Source organism: Vicugna pacos, chromosome 11 (genome assembly GCF_048564905.1).
Source record: "Vicugna pacos chromosome 11, VicPac4, whole genome shotgun sequence".
Classification (NCBI taxonomy): domain Eukaryota; kingdom Metazoa; phylum Chordata; class Mammalia; order Artiodactyla; family Camelidae; genus Vicugna; species Vicugna pacos.
In genome coordinates this window covers 93,698,987-93,715,027 of record NC_132997.1, presented here as the reverse complement: position 1 = coordinate 93,715,027, position 16,041 = coordinate 93,698,987, and the positions used below count along the sequence as shown (strand labels likewise).

The following is a 16,041-nucleotide window of genomic DNA, read 5'->3' as shown; positions in this document are numbered from 1 at the left end:
CACCTGCGGTGGCCCCTCAGCCCCGGGGACCACCAGAGAGGCAGGCCCTCAGGCAAAACATCTGAGCATGAACCCCTGAAGCCACAAGCCGTTCTCTGAGTCACCACCTTCAATGAGGAGGGAGGGAACGCAAAACCCGCGCCAGGAGGAAAAGGATTTGCTGACTCCTTCCTGACCCCGCAAGGCCATCTAAGCAGAGCGCAAAGGGGTGCACCGGGTTCCACAGAACCGCGCTGCTCAGGGGCTGAGCATCGATACTGACGAGGGCTTGGCTTTGCTGCGCCTCCATTTCACTTGGGCCTTCAGCCTCCCACGGCCTTGCCAGCTACAAACGGATCTGAGAGATCTAGTGGTCGGGGAAGGATTAAGCTCTCGTCCAGAGAACTGAACCTCCATCCTGTCCAAGGTCCCCCTTTTGACTGCTGACGCTTAGAAAGCCTTCAGCGTCTGCTTCTGCTGCAAAGAGCCTCCCTGCAGTGTGTGCTTCCCCACAGGGACTCAAGAACTGTGCAAACTTCCCAGCTAAGTTTTGCAGCCATCTTCTGGGGTCCAGCTTCCCTGGAAGCTTTTACAGAGATAGAAGTGCCCACCGTTGCTTAAGCTTATCCCTGTTCAAGGGCATGTGTACAGGAGCCCTGCTCCCACCCCACCAAGACTTAAGGTCTAGCTTTATTTCAGGGCCCAGGACAACTAGAATCAGCTTTAGCCTATGCTTTCTAGGGATTTAAGACTGTTCTTGGGTCCTGTCCTGATCTCCTGAACCATCTGCCTTTCAGGAAGAGAACTGCTTTCTCAACGGAAGCTCTGGGGTCCCGCTCTGTATTCCCCCCTCTACACTCAGCCCTGTGCCGTACCTGGCACAGAGCAGAGGCCCAGAAAATCTTGGCTGACCGACGGCACGACGTGTGGACATCTTGGCTGACAGCCCCTCTTTAGTTTGAAAAGCTCCAGATGCAAGTGCAACCGTCTTCAAGGCCCCTTCCATGAAGCCAGGGTGGCTGAGCACAGTTTTCCACAGCACTGGCAGAGCCCCTAGGATGACTCTGAAGTAACTGATAGGCCCTCGGGCTCAGCCCACGTGGACAATGTGGTTAATGAGGAGCCCGCTGTCGTTACAATCAATTCAAAGAGACTGCAAGCAGCTGCTCCCGGTTTCGAAAGAAGGACACCAGAAAGCAAAGTATGAAGAAGTATTTTTAATAGGTCAAACTCTAAGTCATTGTGCTCCCAGTTCTGAAGAGATTCCTAAAAGAGGCGACTTTGGCCGTTTGGGAAGCCAGCGTTCATCCTCCCGCGGTCTCGGCATCTCCCTCCTCTGGGGGCTGACCTGGAGGAAAGCACAAACGCGCCCAGTACCACTCTGGCTCCCATGGGACCGTCCTCTCATCTACACGTTATAGCAACAGCCTTAGTTGGACTAAGATGACGACTCAGTTAAAGGAGACAAATGCTGACTGTCCAAGCAGGAACAGTCCAAGCTGGCAAGAAAAAGCACACTGCGTACATAGGATACAGAAGGGCGAGCTTCTGTCTGCGGGGCTACAACATTACATTTGCTTTGCCTGCGAACTATCAAGAAGGATTCGTTGGCCAGAGTGTTTCTGCTGAACAAGCAACATGGCGGTCAAAAGTCTTGGGCACCCGGTGCCACCAGCCCAGAGTCATCGTGCAGCGTCCCCTGGAGAGTCTTTGAGGGAAACATGAAGTCCAGCTCATGCCTCTGCCTACGGGTCAATTTCTTCGGGAATCACGGTGATCATAATGTCTTCATTGCCCCTGCGGACAACCATGTTGAGGGTGCTTTCCTTCTTAATGACGTCACTGACGTCATTGGCAGAGACCACCGACTGTCCATTGATGCTGATTATGACATCATTTTCCTTGAGCCCACCCCTGCAACACAAAGGGAAACACAATCATAATGTTCCCATTCCTCCTGGTCTAACTCCATGAGAGCGGATCAGCTTTAACATCAATGGGGACACAGTTTACAACCTAAAAACTCAGAGCAAACAGGGTGGGGTGGCAGTTAGCTTATGTGAGAATGGCTTAAACCGCCAGTGGGTCGCATTATTTCCTTTTGAGGCTTTCGGGCCAAATCATCAATCATGTCCATTGCAGAAATGCCTACCAACACTAGCGTGACCTTATCACAGAATGACCCCAAAGTGGGTGAGGATATAAGCCTCCACCAGCTACAATGACGGTGGCCAACTTGCTTGCGATGGGTATCACCACTCAGAGCAGCTCCCACAGGGATGGCCTGATGGTTCTACTGTGAGACACCTGCTTTGTGTTCTTGTTGCTGTAACTTTAGCTCTTCTGTATGACAGCATCAAATAAGCTGTTTTGGTCCGTAATGGTCTAGCACAGGGGTCAGCAAACCTTTTCTGTAAATGGCTGGAAACAGTCAGCTGGCCCCTCCTTGGTCTGGCACTTCTCTCTTTGCGTGAATCCAGGCAACAAACCCTGACTGTGAGTTGAGCTACTTCTTTTCACGTATTTTGATGTTCTCTGGGTTACTTTTTGAGGGGTGTGGACAAGCATGGCCTGACTGATAACAGACAATTAGAGAAGGCTTCAGGAGGAGATGCCTCCAGAAGCTTAGCGTGGGATCACTGTCAAAGGTCTCAGGGACACTTCTCCTTAAACCCTCCTTCCCCAGCCAGGCCCATCCTGGAGACTCATAACAAGTCCGATTTCACTCTTTCCATCTGATACCCGCTCATGAAGAGGACTTCTGCAGAAAGGAAGCACCCTTTTGCTGATGAGTCCTAAGCTGAACCAGGTCGGAAGGCCTGACCAGTAGGATTGACCAAGGATGTCTGACCACTTCGTCAAGGATTCTCACCGTCACCTGAGCTGATACGAAGAGAACCACCCTCTCACCCCACTGCCTCCAGGAAACACAGGGATATTGGGAAAGGGGGGAAAAACGGTGAACTCACGCTTCTGCGGGGGTGTCAGGAATTACTTCAATGATATACGCTCCTGAAAGCACATCTGGGAAGTCTCGGTGGCGGTCCTTCAGCTCTTTGGCTTTGCTGCTCAGGAGAAAAAGCACTCGTGTTAACATTAAGTAACAGCCCTTCCACTGCTGAGACGGGGCTCCTGCCTGGCTTCTCCTCCTCTCCCTGATTCTAAGGTAAAATCCCTCAAGGGTTTTAATTCCGTTTTAAATTGCCTGTTGACTAGTGTCACAGATTTACTAGGTAACAGCAAGGGAACTGTCTTATCATTATTATTACTAATTAATTGATAGTAGCTTAAGGAGTCAGTACAATATAGCAGCTGGCCTGCTTTGGAACACCAGCCCTGCCTCTTTCCCACTGTGTGATCTTGGGCAGTTGCTTAACCTCTCTGTGCCCTGTTTTTCTCACTTGCAAAACAGGGATAATGGCATGGGGTTGTTGTGAAGATTAGATGAGATTATTTAGGTCCAGGACCTGGCCCGATGCCAGGCACAGAGCAATCACGTGATTAGTAAGGGGTGTTATCACCATGACCACTAGTGATCACGGCCACCACCCATTCATCCGAGTTCTGACACGCATGAGATCTCTCAATCCTCACCACACACCAAGACGCCTGCACTGTTACCCTCACCTGGAGGAAACTGAGGCACTCAGGGGTCAGGTCATCCCGAGGTCACAAGCCAGGGAGTAGCAGATCTGGGATGAGGACCCAGGGAGCTGGATCCTGGGGCCTGTATTCCCTCCCTATGCCTCCGTCTCCAGACCAGAGTTCCAGGACAAGACCTGATTCACAGTGCCGTCTTGGCAAATCAGCCCACATTCTGGAGTGCTAAGAAAGGCACCACCATATGTATCTGAACTACAGTCCTATGTTCACAATTAATTAATAGGTAATTAATTATAATAATTAAGATATTAATTCTATATTAACACATTCTGCTCTTTGCCAGCTTTACCTACCACAGTTTCAAGCAGGTCCTTAGGTCTCAGGACTCCTGTGATTACACCAGATTTTTCCACCAAGGTTAAAACACCAGTGCTATAAGCTTGGCAGCCACACACTACAACTTCCATCAGCTCAGGAAAACAAGCCATCAGTCATGCTGAGTCTGACCGGCATTCCAGGAGCACAGCCCACAGGCGGCAGAGCTCAGGAAAGGCAGGGCGCTCTGGGGCTGAGGGAGGCGCTGGGGGCACTCCCGGAATGTGGTTTCAACAGAACAAGTGATGAAAGGAAAGCAGGAGGGAGACTGCCCAGCATCCCGGCCTGCCTTCGAAGAGGAGAGCAGAATCTTCCAGAAGGAAGGACCCACTCAGAACCCCCAAACAAACACAAAAGATAAAACCAGAGGCCAAAGCTAATGGCCCCTCCTCTCTTTCCTGATGGTACTTGATTTTAACCAGAAACTGAGCTGTCTGGAGGCAAAGTAAGATTTCCCTTCCAGGGGTGCCAGTGAGAGTCTTCTGAAGTTCACGTTTGTTTTAAATTTAAGACACAGACAGACATGGAGGTCCTGGGACCCACCTGGATGTGAGAGACATCATTCGGATGCCAATATACTTCTTCTTGGTGATGGCTTTGCCTGGTGTGACAAAAAAAAAAAAAAAAGACAAAAGAAGGTCAGCCCAGTTGGTGGCTGTGCCCGGGGCACCAGGAGCCATGGGGTCCAACCCCCTTGTTTGGAGCATAAGGTCAGGGCCATCAGGGGAGGCACTCAGGTTGTGATTCGAATCCTGACTGGGCCCCCTGCCTGCCTCCTCCCTCCTCCATGCAGAAGGTAAACATCACGCCTGCAAGGGAACCTGATGAGCCCTGAACCCCCAACCTGACCTCGAGCAGACAGGTCAATAAGCATTTGCGGAATGAAGGATCTCAGTTTTCTCATCAGGAAAATGGGATTAATAATTCCCACCTGACTGGGCAAAGGAATTAAATGACATAACCAATAATGCAGTAAAATGATGTACAGAAATCACCTAGGTTCATGCCCCGTACCTGTTAGGTCAAACCCTAAAAAACAGTCACGACTGTAGGTCAAAAATTGTCAAACATCTATGACCTAATACCAGGGGCTTACGGTGTGCATTCCTTTCCTTCTTGATAGGAAAAGTGTGGCTGACCTTCAAGTGTGCCCTTGGCCCTGCCCCAAGTCCCCAAGGGGCAGCCCAGCCCCAGGCCTAAACCTCCTGTGGACTGCCTGGGCCTTGCTGTACCTTTGGCTTGTCGGTCGTGGGATTCCGTTAGGAACTTTTTAATCTTATCAGATGGGATCGCAAAGGAGATTCCAGCGGTCACTTTCAGTGTGTTAATTCCAATCACTTCACCGTCCTGAAAAGCAAGATGGAAACAGCTGACTGAATCCATGAAGGTTGACCGGAAGCTCCACACCCAAAGAGAATGGAGGATTTGCATGAACGGAGTCTCGGAGCTACTTCCCAGAACGAGTGGGGTGGGGTGGGCGCAATGGAGGGAGGAGGCTGCTGGGTCGTAGATGGAAAGGCCTGACTTGCACAGCATAAGCCATACTCAGTGACGGAAGACCCGACACCCACTTCAGACTGGGACCTCGGTGATCGCCAGGATGCAAGCGCAGCATCAAACAATCTCAAAATGCACATTTGCTCCTTTGACCAGAAATACATTTCTAAAACCCCCAGAGTCCTTCAGGTGATGTCCACACCTTCCTGCTTCTCCATTTTTAATGCTCTTAAGACTCCTCTGCTGACATCAGGGAGAAACCGCCTTGGTGCTTAGGGCAGACTCGCTCCATCACCAGGACAACAAAGCCTCATCTCAGAGCAGCCTCAGGGGCACTGCGGGGGCTGGCAGGAGGCAGAGGGGCCACATTGTGTCTCATTTCCTCTGCGTGTCACAGAGTAGCTTTAAATTGTGGAGGAAGCCGATCTACCCGGTGTGCTTCGATTCAAGATAAAGTCTCAGTTGAGTAACGCCACACCATAGGAAATGATCCCAGAATAAAAGGCTCGCCTCACGCCATCCAACCATTATTCCGAACACTATTGTTACAGGTTTGTTCAGCTCAGGCTTAGAACGGGAAACTGCCAGGAGAGTGTAAGTCACTCCTCCCACACTTCCTGTAGCACTGAGAATTCAGCCCCCAGCTCCAGGGACCATCCAGGTGGCACTGCTATCCTGGGCTTGGCTAAACAGGGCCTCAATTTTACCACCTGTAAAGGAGAGTTGAGATGGGTGATCTCAGCTCTGACAGTCTGATTCCAAGGCTTCCCTTTGTGTGCTTATGTGTTTAAATATAAGCTTAGGCGACATCTTTGTGAGCCGGGTAACTCCTCGTTCCAGCCAGGTCTTAAGGGAGGGCTCCCAGCCAAGACAAAGACTGTGGATGAGCCGAGCCAGCTCCCTCCACAGCCTGGAGACTTTATTTGAGGAACATGCCTTCGGGGATAGGCCAGGACTGCTGACACCTTCAAAATAAAGACGTGCTCCTTTAGCTTCTCCTGGATTGGACCTGAATTCCACTGCATTTACTTGTCATGTTGAAACACAAGCATTCCACTGGCATAACATTTCCAATTCGCAATGCCAGCAGGCCTGACTCTTTCCAGAAAAGGTAAGGGTAATTTGCAAGGTACAGTACGTTCACTTTAAATTTCACAGATTTCACTTTAAAAGAATTTGATGATGTGCTTTGGTAAGTTCATGTTTGAAAAGAAAGCAAAAGACCGTCTCCGGCCGCCGAAAAGAGAGGAGCTGCCGCCATGTCTGCGCGTCTGCAATGGACGGTCGTGCAGAACTGCTCCAGCTTCTTGATCAAGAGGAGTAAGCAGGCGTACAGCCCCGAACCCAATAACCTGAAGGCCCGCAACTCCTTCCACTACGACGGACTGATTCACCGCAAGACGGTGGGCGTGGAGCCAGCAGCCGACGGCAAAGGTGTCTCGGTGGTGATGAAGTGGAGGTCCCGCCAGCCAAAGCTAGCCACTTTCTATGTGCGGACCACCACCAACAAAAATGCTCGGGCCACCCTCAGCAGCATCCGTCACATGATCCACGCGGATCTGCGCACGGCCGCCATCCGCAGAGCTAGAGCCATCCTGCACAGCCAGAAGCCGGTGATGGTGAAGAGGAAGCGGACCCGCCCCACCAAAAGCTCCTGAGCACCCCCACCTCCCAAAAGCAATAACGATGTCAGCCGAAAAAAGAAAAGAAAAGAAAGCGAAAGCAAAAAAAAAAAAAAAAAAGCATGTGCATAGCTTTTTTAAAGGCCTTACCAGGTTTACTAATGGGCCTCCAGAGTTTCCATACTGAAATTAAGCAAAAATTAAAAGGTTATGAGTTCACGTCATGACATGGTCCAATTTACTTCCCTGCCTGGCAAGTCCCTGAGTACAAGTTCTTTCCTGAGATTTGTTCCTGTCAACCTAATATTTTGCTGGAAAAAAAGGACCTTAACAACTTTCAGAAAATTTTAGATGTGCCATAAATGGGAGATGACACATATATACACACATATATTTGTATATTGCTTCAAAGCCCAGAGGCCAACTACAAACTCCCTAAAACACCCAACACATCTTTTCTTGGCAAAAGGCTCTGGCCCACTTGCTCCCGTATCACAGTATTTCAAATCTAGACTCCCCGCCCCACTAACCTATGTGACCCCCTACTTTGCTGCTGGGACTGGAAATCCACAGGCTTGTTCTATTTTCATTACTTCATGCAGATCACAAGAAAGTTTGGGAGTAAAGCCTATTAGAGGCGGCACATGCATAAAACACGCTGTTTCTTATTTAGTGGACAGATGTAGGGGAAATGCTTTTTAGAAATGTCAGTCCTACAGGGAAACAGCTGAAGTGGAAAAATGTGACTTAAAAAAAGATTCTGTTGATGAGATTGTGCAGGATTATCCCTGACCTCATTAGATGTTGAATGGGTGGGCCTGGTGCTCAGACTGTACCCCAAAGCAGTGCAAACACCTCTGGGGGCTACAGAGCCTGTGTCAAGGTGAGTGTCCCTCCTGCCACCAAGCTGCACAAGTAGTTCCGACCAGGGGTCGCTGACCTTTGAGGTGGGGGAAGGATGGAGAGCTCCTCCAGGCTGCAGGCTCTGGCAAACTAAAGTGACCATCACAGAAGTCCCTGGAAATTGCCAATAGGCTGAGGACAAGCCCTCTGCCTCTTCTGCTTTAAAGGTTCAAAGGGAACCCCTTGGAAGCACCTTGGGGATCCCGACTCCACCCCTGGTTCCCAAACCCCGTCCGACCCCCGTGGGCGGCAGCAGCCGGCTCACATTGATGATGGCATCAGTCTGGATGTAGTCCATGTCCGAGTTCCGGAGCCCCAGCTCTTTGCCGCCGCGCTGGGTGGTGCTGACAATCCCAGTGGTGACTGTGTTTTGAAGGGAAAACGGGCTTCCGATGGCGACCACGAACTCTCCCGGCCGCAGCTCGGAGGAGCGGCCAAGCAGTAGCACGGGCAGCTTTCCCTGGAAACACAAGGTTGGCGTTGCTGCGTTTGGTTAAGTTAATGGAACAGATAAATGCACAGACGAGGAACACCAAGAAGTGAGGGCCGCTAAAATTCACCAGGCCTTGTAGGAAACCGAGGTCCAGCCTCACATCCCTTCCCGGCTGAGGACTAACTTCCCTCCCACCCAAGATAATCAGCGCATCATAAGCTGTTGTGGGTCAAGAGAGCACTGAAGCCGCACGCCAAGACGTGGGAAGGACCCTGGAGGCCGACTCGGGGTCTCGGCACATCTTGAAGCTATCAGCACAGACCTGCTCTCAAACCTTGAGACTGGGAGACAGAGGGGGACAAATTTAAGATTTGGGGCAAGCCTGACTGCAGTGGGCTCAGAGAGTCAAGTCCCAGGGAGGACCTGGAGCCCACACCCCCGGGTGGAGGGGAAGACTGGATCTGCCCCCACTTGTCATAGGCACATCCGTCCCGGGCCTGGAGAAGCGGCGGGAGTTGTGCAGGCTCGGAGCTGCCCTGACTCAGTCCAGTGCGTCTGTGCTGAGCACACGCCGTCCTGGGCAGGGGCAGGGATGGGGCTGGGGGCAGCAAGGCACCCAGAGCCCTGAGATGCCAAGACCCAAGAGGTGGGCCCTCTCCTCACCAGGAACAGTCTTCCATCAACCCCCTCTGCTCTGGGCCCAAGTGGGCTGATTAACCCACAAAGCCTGATGTATCCCCAATGTCCTATGGCAGCCAGGCAGAGTCAGGAGCCCCAAACTAGTGTTCAGGCCCAAACTGACAAAAGAAAGCCAGCTCGCATCACCAGGGCTGAGGAGAGCAGGGCTGCCGTCCGGGAAGGCTCTAGGCTCTCCTCCCTCCCTTCCTCCCTGGAGCCAAGCAAACCAAGTTCCTTTCACTTTTGTTTCCCAAGTCAAAACGAGCAGCTGCTCTGAACAATGAGGGCCAGCCCAGAAAGCAAAGGCCTAGCCCAGGCCTCATGCCAATTGCAAGCATCTTCATGTTTGTCCGCCTCAAAAAAAGAAAGAAAGAGGAGAGGGGGCTGGGAGGGTAGGGTGGGTGGAGCTCAGCATCTTCTCTGCCGGGGGTGGAGCAGACACCAGCCTATGAGGTGGGCCCATTTAACAGATGAGGAAATGGAGGCTCCAAGCAACTGAGTGACTTGTGATAGGCCAGGGACTTAAAACAACAACCCTGAACCCAGATTCTCTCATCCACTACACGACACCAAGCCACAAAGATCCCCTGCGGTCCCTAGTAAGGAAGATGCTGGTCAGGAACATGTTGAGTCAAAACTCATGGAGGAAGAAGGGATGTTGAGGGAAGGATCCAAGACCTAAAACTTTAGGGGGCTGCATAAGAGGAATGCCCCTCAAATCACAGACAGGGAGACCTCCCAGGAGAGCACCACGGTCAAACACACTGACCCGGAGCCAGGTGGCCTGATTAGCTCTGGGCCTGAGCTTCCAACCTCTCTCAGTGTTCTCATCTGGAAAATAGGTATAATTTAGCACACTTTCCTCATCAGTTTGTTGTGAGAATTAAGTGACTTAAGATCTGAGCAGCTCTTTGATTGACACCTGGCTCCACCAAGCATCACGTAAGTGGGACAGGTAAGCATCAGGTGTGTTGGTTATTGTTATTAACATTGGGTGAGTGCAGACTCGGGGGGGAACCCCACCAACTAAACTCCCGCCAGCTAGTCCGTGTCATCCAGCCCTCCACTCAGGAGAAGACTGGTGGCTCAGGTCTGCCCTGACAGTGACACTTCGCCCTTGGGAGTCACCTGAGGCTGAAGCACGTAGGGCTGCTCTAGAAGGGGAGGCCTGCAGCTCCCCGTCCCCGGGCTCATTAGAGTCCAGCAGCACGCCAATGAGCTCAGCTCGGCCTGTTTACCCTGGGCCAGTGCCAGCCGCCCTTGCCAAGAATGACTTCATCCAACAGTCACAGCGGGTGGACAGGCAGGAGTCAGGGCTGGTGATGTGCACTTGGCCACTCTGGGGGAGGCCCACCATGGACACTACCATTCCTTCAGGGCCCAGGAATGGCTTTCAGGGCTGGGCTTGAGGGGTGGGCAAGGGGACGCAGCGGTGAAGTCTCCTGGGCGGGATCTGCCAGGCTGCCCAGGATTAGTTGCTTTCCACCAGCTTCAAGACAAGAGGTCAAGTTCAAACCCAAAAAGGTGGGCCCAGCCCACATCAGCTCAGCCACAAGCTGGAAGCACATCAGAAAGTTACATGGCAGGACTCATTGTGGAGGTCTCAATTCCCCGGCCTGCCACTCCACCTCCTCCCGCCAGGAAGGGGGCCAGAGCCAGGCCCTTGTCTCTAAGGGGGTTTAGAAGGCAGAGGGGCCTAAAGACAGTTCCCTCTGGAACTCCTCTCTTCCAAGTCGGAGCTCAGGCCCAGGGGATGTGGAGAGAAAACAGAAGCTCTTGGGGAAGCAGAAGCTGTGATGACAGAGAGACCCCCAGGAGGGGAGGAGAACCCCAAGGGCCTGCATGTCATTCAGCTGTGGGAGGGCCAAGCCAGCGGCCAGTAACGAGGCCCAGAGAACCCCGTGGACAAGCTTGGCTCGGCGCAGTGAAGTCATCCACACTGAAGTGACCAGGCAGGGTTGGATGAACGGACACCAGTGATATGAGCCCAGAGTCTCCCAGAGAACCAGTCCTCACTTGAACACAAGGGGAGGAAATTCGGATCACAGGTGGTCATTTAGGCAAACCTGCACCGATGGCAAAAGCAAGTTTAAGTTTGTATTCATTCAAACGTCTCATAGATTCTGAAGGACAATCGTTAAGACAGAAATCAGCAGGTGGACACACATCAAGGCGGGATTCCTAGAACATAAGCCTGGATTGGTATGAAAGGGATGACCTCTGACCTCCCAGGTGACAAAGCACTTCCATGACCACCGGGCAGGTGGGGCATGTTTCCCGCATTGTACGGATGTGTGAGGCTCAGAAGGGTAGTGACTCCTCGAGGCTCATAAGCAGCTTGGCTAAACAAGAGAACAGGCTCCCCACCTCTCTGCTTGTAAGTGTTAACCTGGAATTCTGGTTGTAGGCAGAAATCATTACAAGGGAGTCACGTGGCACAGAGGTGTGGGCCAGGCCAGATTTACGGCTCTTCGTGAGGTCAAAATGCCTTATGGGAGCCGTCTGGCCCCTGCTCCCCCCAGGTGCCGGCCGGCCCCGCGACATCAGGCTCTCCAGCCTGTTCCAGGTCCAGGTGGGGCTCATCCTGAGCCTCTGTCCTCACCTCCGGCCTGTCTGCTCAGCGCAGCTATACCTCCACTGGCCAAATTCCTACTTGGTAATTGAGCATGTTATTCCAGAGCTGTCTAGACACATGCTCCATGGGGGGACCTGGGGGAGATGAAATGCAGATATGGCTGGAAGCGCCAAGGCACGCCTCAGCCTTGATCCGTGGATGGGAAACGCCAGGGCCATGCGTTCCTGCTTTAACCCTGCGCCGCCATCCGCAGGCTGGTTCCCGCGCTGCCCACATCAAAGCCGTCTCAAGGCTCCGGCTGCAGACACTCTGTCTGAGTCTCCCTCTGAAGCGGCCAGGCCACAGGCCATCATGGAGACGCCAGCCCCTCTCCTGACAGCCACTTCCCACATCTCAGCATCTCGCTGGAGCCTTGCAGTTCGCCTACAAAGGAAGAGTGCAGACATCCATCCTCCATTTGGCAGATGGGAGGAAGAACGGGGGAGGAGGAAGAACGGGGCATGCGCATGCATCACCTCAGGTTCTCCAGCCACTGCAGGGGAGTGGGGGCAGGGGATGCAGCAAAGTAGTGACGTGAAAGAGCTCCTGGGGGCAGAAGCTAAACCCCGAGGCTCCCGGAGCCTCACCAGGAGAGCCTGTAGCTCATGTTGGCCCAGTCCTTCCAGGACAAAGGGCATCCCAAGGTGAATCCATCACATTGCCAGTTCTCAAGGTCGGGCTCTTGCTCAAGAGAGGGAAGAGCCTGGGAGGCCAGCAGGCGAGAGGGGAAGCCTAGGCTAAAATGCACACCCACCTCAGCCTGCAAGTGACTCACTTGTACTAAACACACAGCCTCACAAAACAGCCAACAAGAGGGCCTGGAAGGGAACCCGGATCCCCTGAGCACCCGGGTTGTCGGTCACGCCACCCTGGTCGAGGGAGAAACAGCCCAGATGAGGTTGTCAGACGTCCTGCGTGTGGACTCCAGACATACCATGTCCGTGTTAGGTTACTAAACACGAGTTGTAGGCAGGATACTAACTGTGTGATGGATTTACTGCAAAAACTTAGAAGAGGTTGGCGCACAGCATGAGTAAAGAAGGCTCTGACCATTCGTTTAGATTACAACAAACAAAAGAACAACCACCAGAGGGCCTGGCAGCACGAAACCCTGCCTACATGAAACAGAACTTTCTCAACAAACATCCACTGAGCATCCATTTGGGGCCTGGCACAGAGAACACAAAAGATCAATGAAACCCACCCGTGCCCTCCAGGCTTACTGTCTGATGGGTGAGGATACATACAAGCCAGGAGGACACAGAGCAGTAAAAAGAGATAAAATCCATCTCCCTCCCTAACAGCAACTCAGCCTAGAATCTTCCCTAAGGGCTAAATATAGAAGTCAACACTAAAAATGTTTTGGGTGCATCAATTAGGGTTTTTTTTTTTTTCCGCTGCAAGTAACAGAAAACCCAGTGAAATAGAGTAAATTTCACCTGTTCAAGGGTAGGGTAGGGGCAGGGCTGTTCACTTCAAAGGCTCAAGGACAAGGTCAAGGAGGGGCTTCCTCCATCTTTCCATCTGATCGACGGCAGCCTGTTCTCATGGTCACAAGAGGGCCACCACCATTCCAGGCATTACATGAGGATGTGAAGATGCCCCATGGAAATAACAAGATCTTTTCTCCCTGCTGCATCTCTTTCAAAGAGCTCAAGACTCCAGAAGGGCCCCGCACATCGGCCACCGTCCAGTCATCAGGTTACCCTCAACTGCCCTTTGGCGAGGGGGACTGTGGCCCCCATGACTGCCTTAGCCCTCTGGGGACTTGCCTGAGTTAGGAATGGAGTGGGGTCAGGAGTGGACCTAAAACTAGTGGACCTAAAACTAACTCAGGGCTGCAGCAGCAGGGAGGAGGAGGGCCGCGTGGTGGGCCGCCATCGGAGTCCACCGAAGCCTAGGAAGAAATGGTTCCTTTCCCAGTGGTGGTCCTAATACGTGTCTCGAAAGGGCTCTAAGTCCTTCATGCAGGTTTTTCGGGGGTGGGGTGGGAGCAAGAGAAGTCTGCTTCAAAGGAGAGCAATGGCCACAGCTGCACACAGCAGTCAGCGCAAGATCCGAGCGGCCCGAGCAGGGCCTGGCCAGTGTAGACGCACCTCCTCCCTTACTCTCACCCCCTTCATGCCTCGTGCCCTGTCATCCCCTTGGCCTTCACAACCAGCCGCGCCGTGGGCAGGTGGGACACGGCACTGGTGGTGGTGGTGGTACCCAGACTCCACATGTTCTCACCAGCCCATTCTGTCCACAGCCCAGGTGTTCAGGGCACACAGCCAGCCATCAAAAAAGAGCTGCTCTGTGCCAGACCTTTCCACGGGGTGGGAGACAGCCACAGAGAGGACATGCCAGGGTCACGGGGGAGATGACGGAAAATCCAGACAGGCCAGTCAGAGGAAGCTGAGTTGGTAAGTCCTCAGGGTGGGAGCCCAGGCCACGCTCTTTCTCCCAATGGGAGCCTGAAATATCCTCAGACAAGCCCCGGCTGGGGTGGGGGAGGCGGAGCGCGGGAGGTGGGGTCGGGGAGGCAGGCCTCTGTGGCACTGGTGGCTGCACCGGCTCCCTGTGTGGCCTGGGCTCCCCCAGAGGTGCGTCACAGCTGCTGAGGCCTGCAGGGAAGAAACCATAGTGCTGAGTAAGGCCCCCGGCTGAGGGGTCCTTCTGGCTTATTCTCCAGCGTCAACAAAGGGCAGTACAGAAGTGAAGACACAGACAAAATACACACACATGCACACATTCACACACACATACACACATACACACCACCGTGGCTGCCACGTAGCCTAGGGGTGCCCAGTCCCAAGGAGCAGGACATCTGAATTAACTCACTCTGACCTTGGGCCACTTGACAACTTCTCTGGGTCTCAGTTTTACCGCTTTTAAAGTCAGGGTCATCGCAGCTCTGACAGTGAGGGATCTCTCCAGAAGACCTGCTAGATTCCCCAAAAACCCTATTAGCAGAAAATGGTTAAACTGGTCAGATCAAAACAGGCCCCTGAGTCCTTAATAAATCTCTTTCCATACAACTCCGCAACGGGGTCAGCTGATCCCTGCAAACTCTTACAGCTGCAAGAGGAGAGGGGATTCCTGGAATTCTCCAGGTGCTGGCTCAGCCGGTAATCATCTAGAGGGGACCTAAAAACCATGACCCATCAACATCTCAGCTTCTGGCCACCCTGGGTTTTGTCTCACAGCCCTGAGCCCTCCTCTCATCGCAACCTCACTCCCTGGAACCGGGAGAGAGGAGCAATAAAACAGACCAATAAAACTAGAAGAAAAATTGGCAGCTTTTTTTTTTTAACCTCATGATGCAAGTCCACTGCTCTTTCTCTTCCTTGCAAAGTATAAAGTGCTCCTGTTACAAAAATATTTTTGTTGTTCAATCTGCAGAAACCACTGTATTTGCCAGCTGCCTGGCACACACGTTTTCAAGGGGCTGGGGCTCCCAGGCTGGTCCTGGGTGCTGGTTGAAATTTGCTTCAAAGGCTAATGTTGCAGTAACTGGCTGAGACTCAGCTAAGTGATTCAGTGTGTCTTCTGGAAACATTTATGCTAACATTTCATTTTCTTTAAAAAAAAAAAAAAGAAATATATGCAGTGGGGGAAAACAGCACGTGCCCCCTACTCAGCAAGAAGCAGACCCATTGAACTTGCATGCTTCCTAAGGTACAACAAACTAGACCTCGGAGGACTTCAGGAGGCTGTGAGCATCTAAGACTGACCTGAGAGACAGAGATCAGTCTGGGCGAGGAGGGACATGAGCTCGCGAGGGGCTGTGGAAAGGTGGGCAGATCAGTGGACCCAGACGAACTAGAAATCTGCTACATAATTTGCAGGGCCCAGGACAAAATGAAAGTATAGACCCCTTGTTCATAAAGTGCATAAAAAGTACCATTAAAGGAACTAAAATACAAAGCTTTTTCTTTTCTTCCACATTCTCTCTCTCGATCCGTCCTGATGTTTTCATCTGCTGGTTGGTGTCACGCTCCCTGGGGCACAAATACATTCATGGAGAGAATGCAGACCCAGGGGCCTCAGGGCTCTGCTCACCAGCTCCTGGACAGACCCATGCACTGTGCCCGATCAGGGGCAGGGAAGTCAACCCAGGCATCTTCCCATCCCAAGGGCCCACTGTCCCAACTCACAGAGGATGGATGACCCCCAAGGGCATCGCAGCTTCCTTTTGCACCAGGATGCACTAGGTCCCTGAATGGGGTGGGAGAGGCTAGTCCCTGCCTCGTCGCTAGGAAAATGCCCTGTGGCATCATCCACCTGAGCCCTGCCACTATCTGCTGCCCCAAATGCCATAGGGTGTTTGCACCCAAATCCGACTTTTCCCATGC

The 16,041-nt window shown here is 52.5% G+C and overlaps 2 protein-coding genes across 2 annotated transcripts in view; one reads left to right on the top strand and one right to left on the bottom strand.

Annotated features, from left to right (window-relative positions):
* Positions 1 to 1,181: 1,181 nt before the first annotated feature.
* The window catches only part of HTRA1 (HtrA serine peptidase 1), a 50,036-nt gene continuing 35,176 nt past the window's right edge, over positions 1,182 to 16,041 (bottom strand). The window contains exons 4-9 of the mRNA XM_072972045.1: positions 8,245 to 8,439; positions 7,227 to 7,259; positions 5,190 to 5,304; positions 4,501 to 4,558; positions 2,949 to 3,044; positions 1,182 to 1,893 (exon numbers count right to left, since the gene is read on the bottom strand). Coding sequence (XP_072828146.1) covers positions 1,725 to 1,893; positions 2,949 to 3,044; positions 4,501 to 4,558; positions 5,190 to 5,304; positions 7,227 to 7,259; positions 8,245 to 8,439 — 666 coding nt within the window. The 3' untranslated portion in view covers positions 1,182 to 1,724. The remainder of the gene's footprint in view (positions 1,894 to 2,948; positions 3,045 to 4,500; positions 4,559 to 5,189; positions 5,305 to 7,226; positions 7,260 to 8,244; positions 8,440 to 16,041) is intronic.
* LOC102532739 (large ribosomal subunit protein eL28-like) lies at positions 5,299 to 7,166 on the top strand. The gene has a single exon (XM_072972046.1). The coding sequence runs from the start codon at positions 6,714 to 6,716 to the stop codon at positions 7,110 to 7,112; it is 399 nt and encodes a 132-aa protein (XP_072828147.1). The 5' UTR covers positions 5,299 to 6,713; the 3' UTR covers positions 7,113 to 7,166.

Bases quoted from the DNA above. Each gene is read 5' to 3' on its own strand.
- LOC102532739 (XM_072972046.1), top strand. From the start codon at position 6,714: ATGTCTGCGCGTCTGCAATGGACGGTCGTGCAGAACTGCTCCAGCTTC.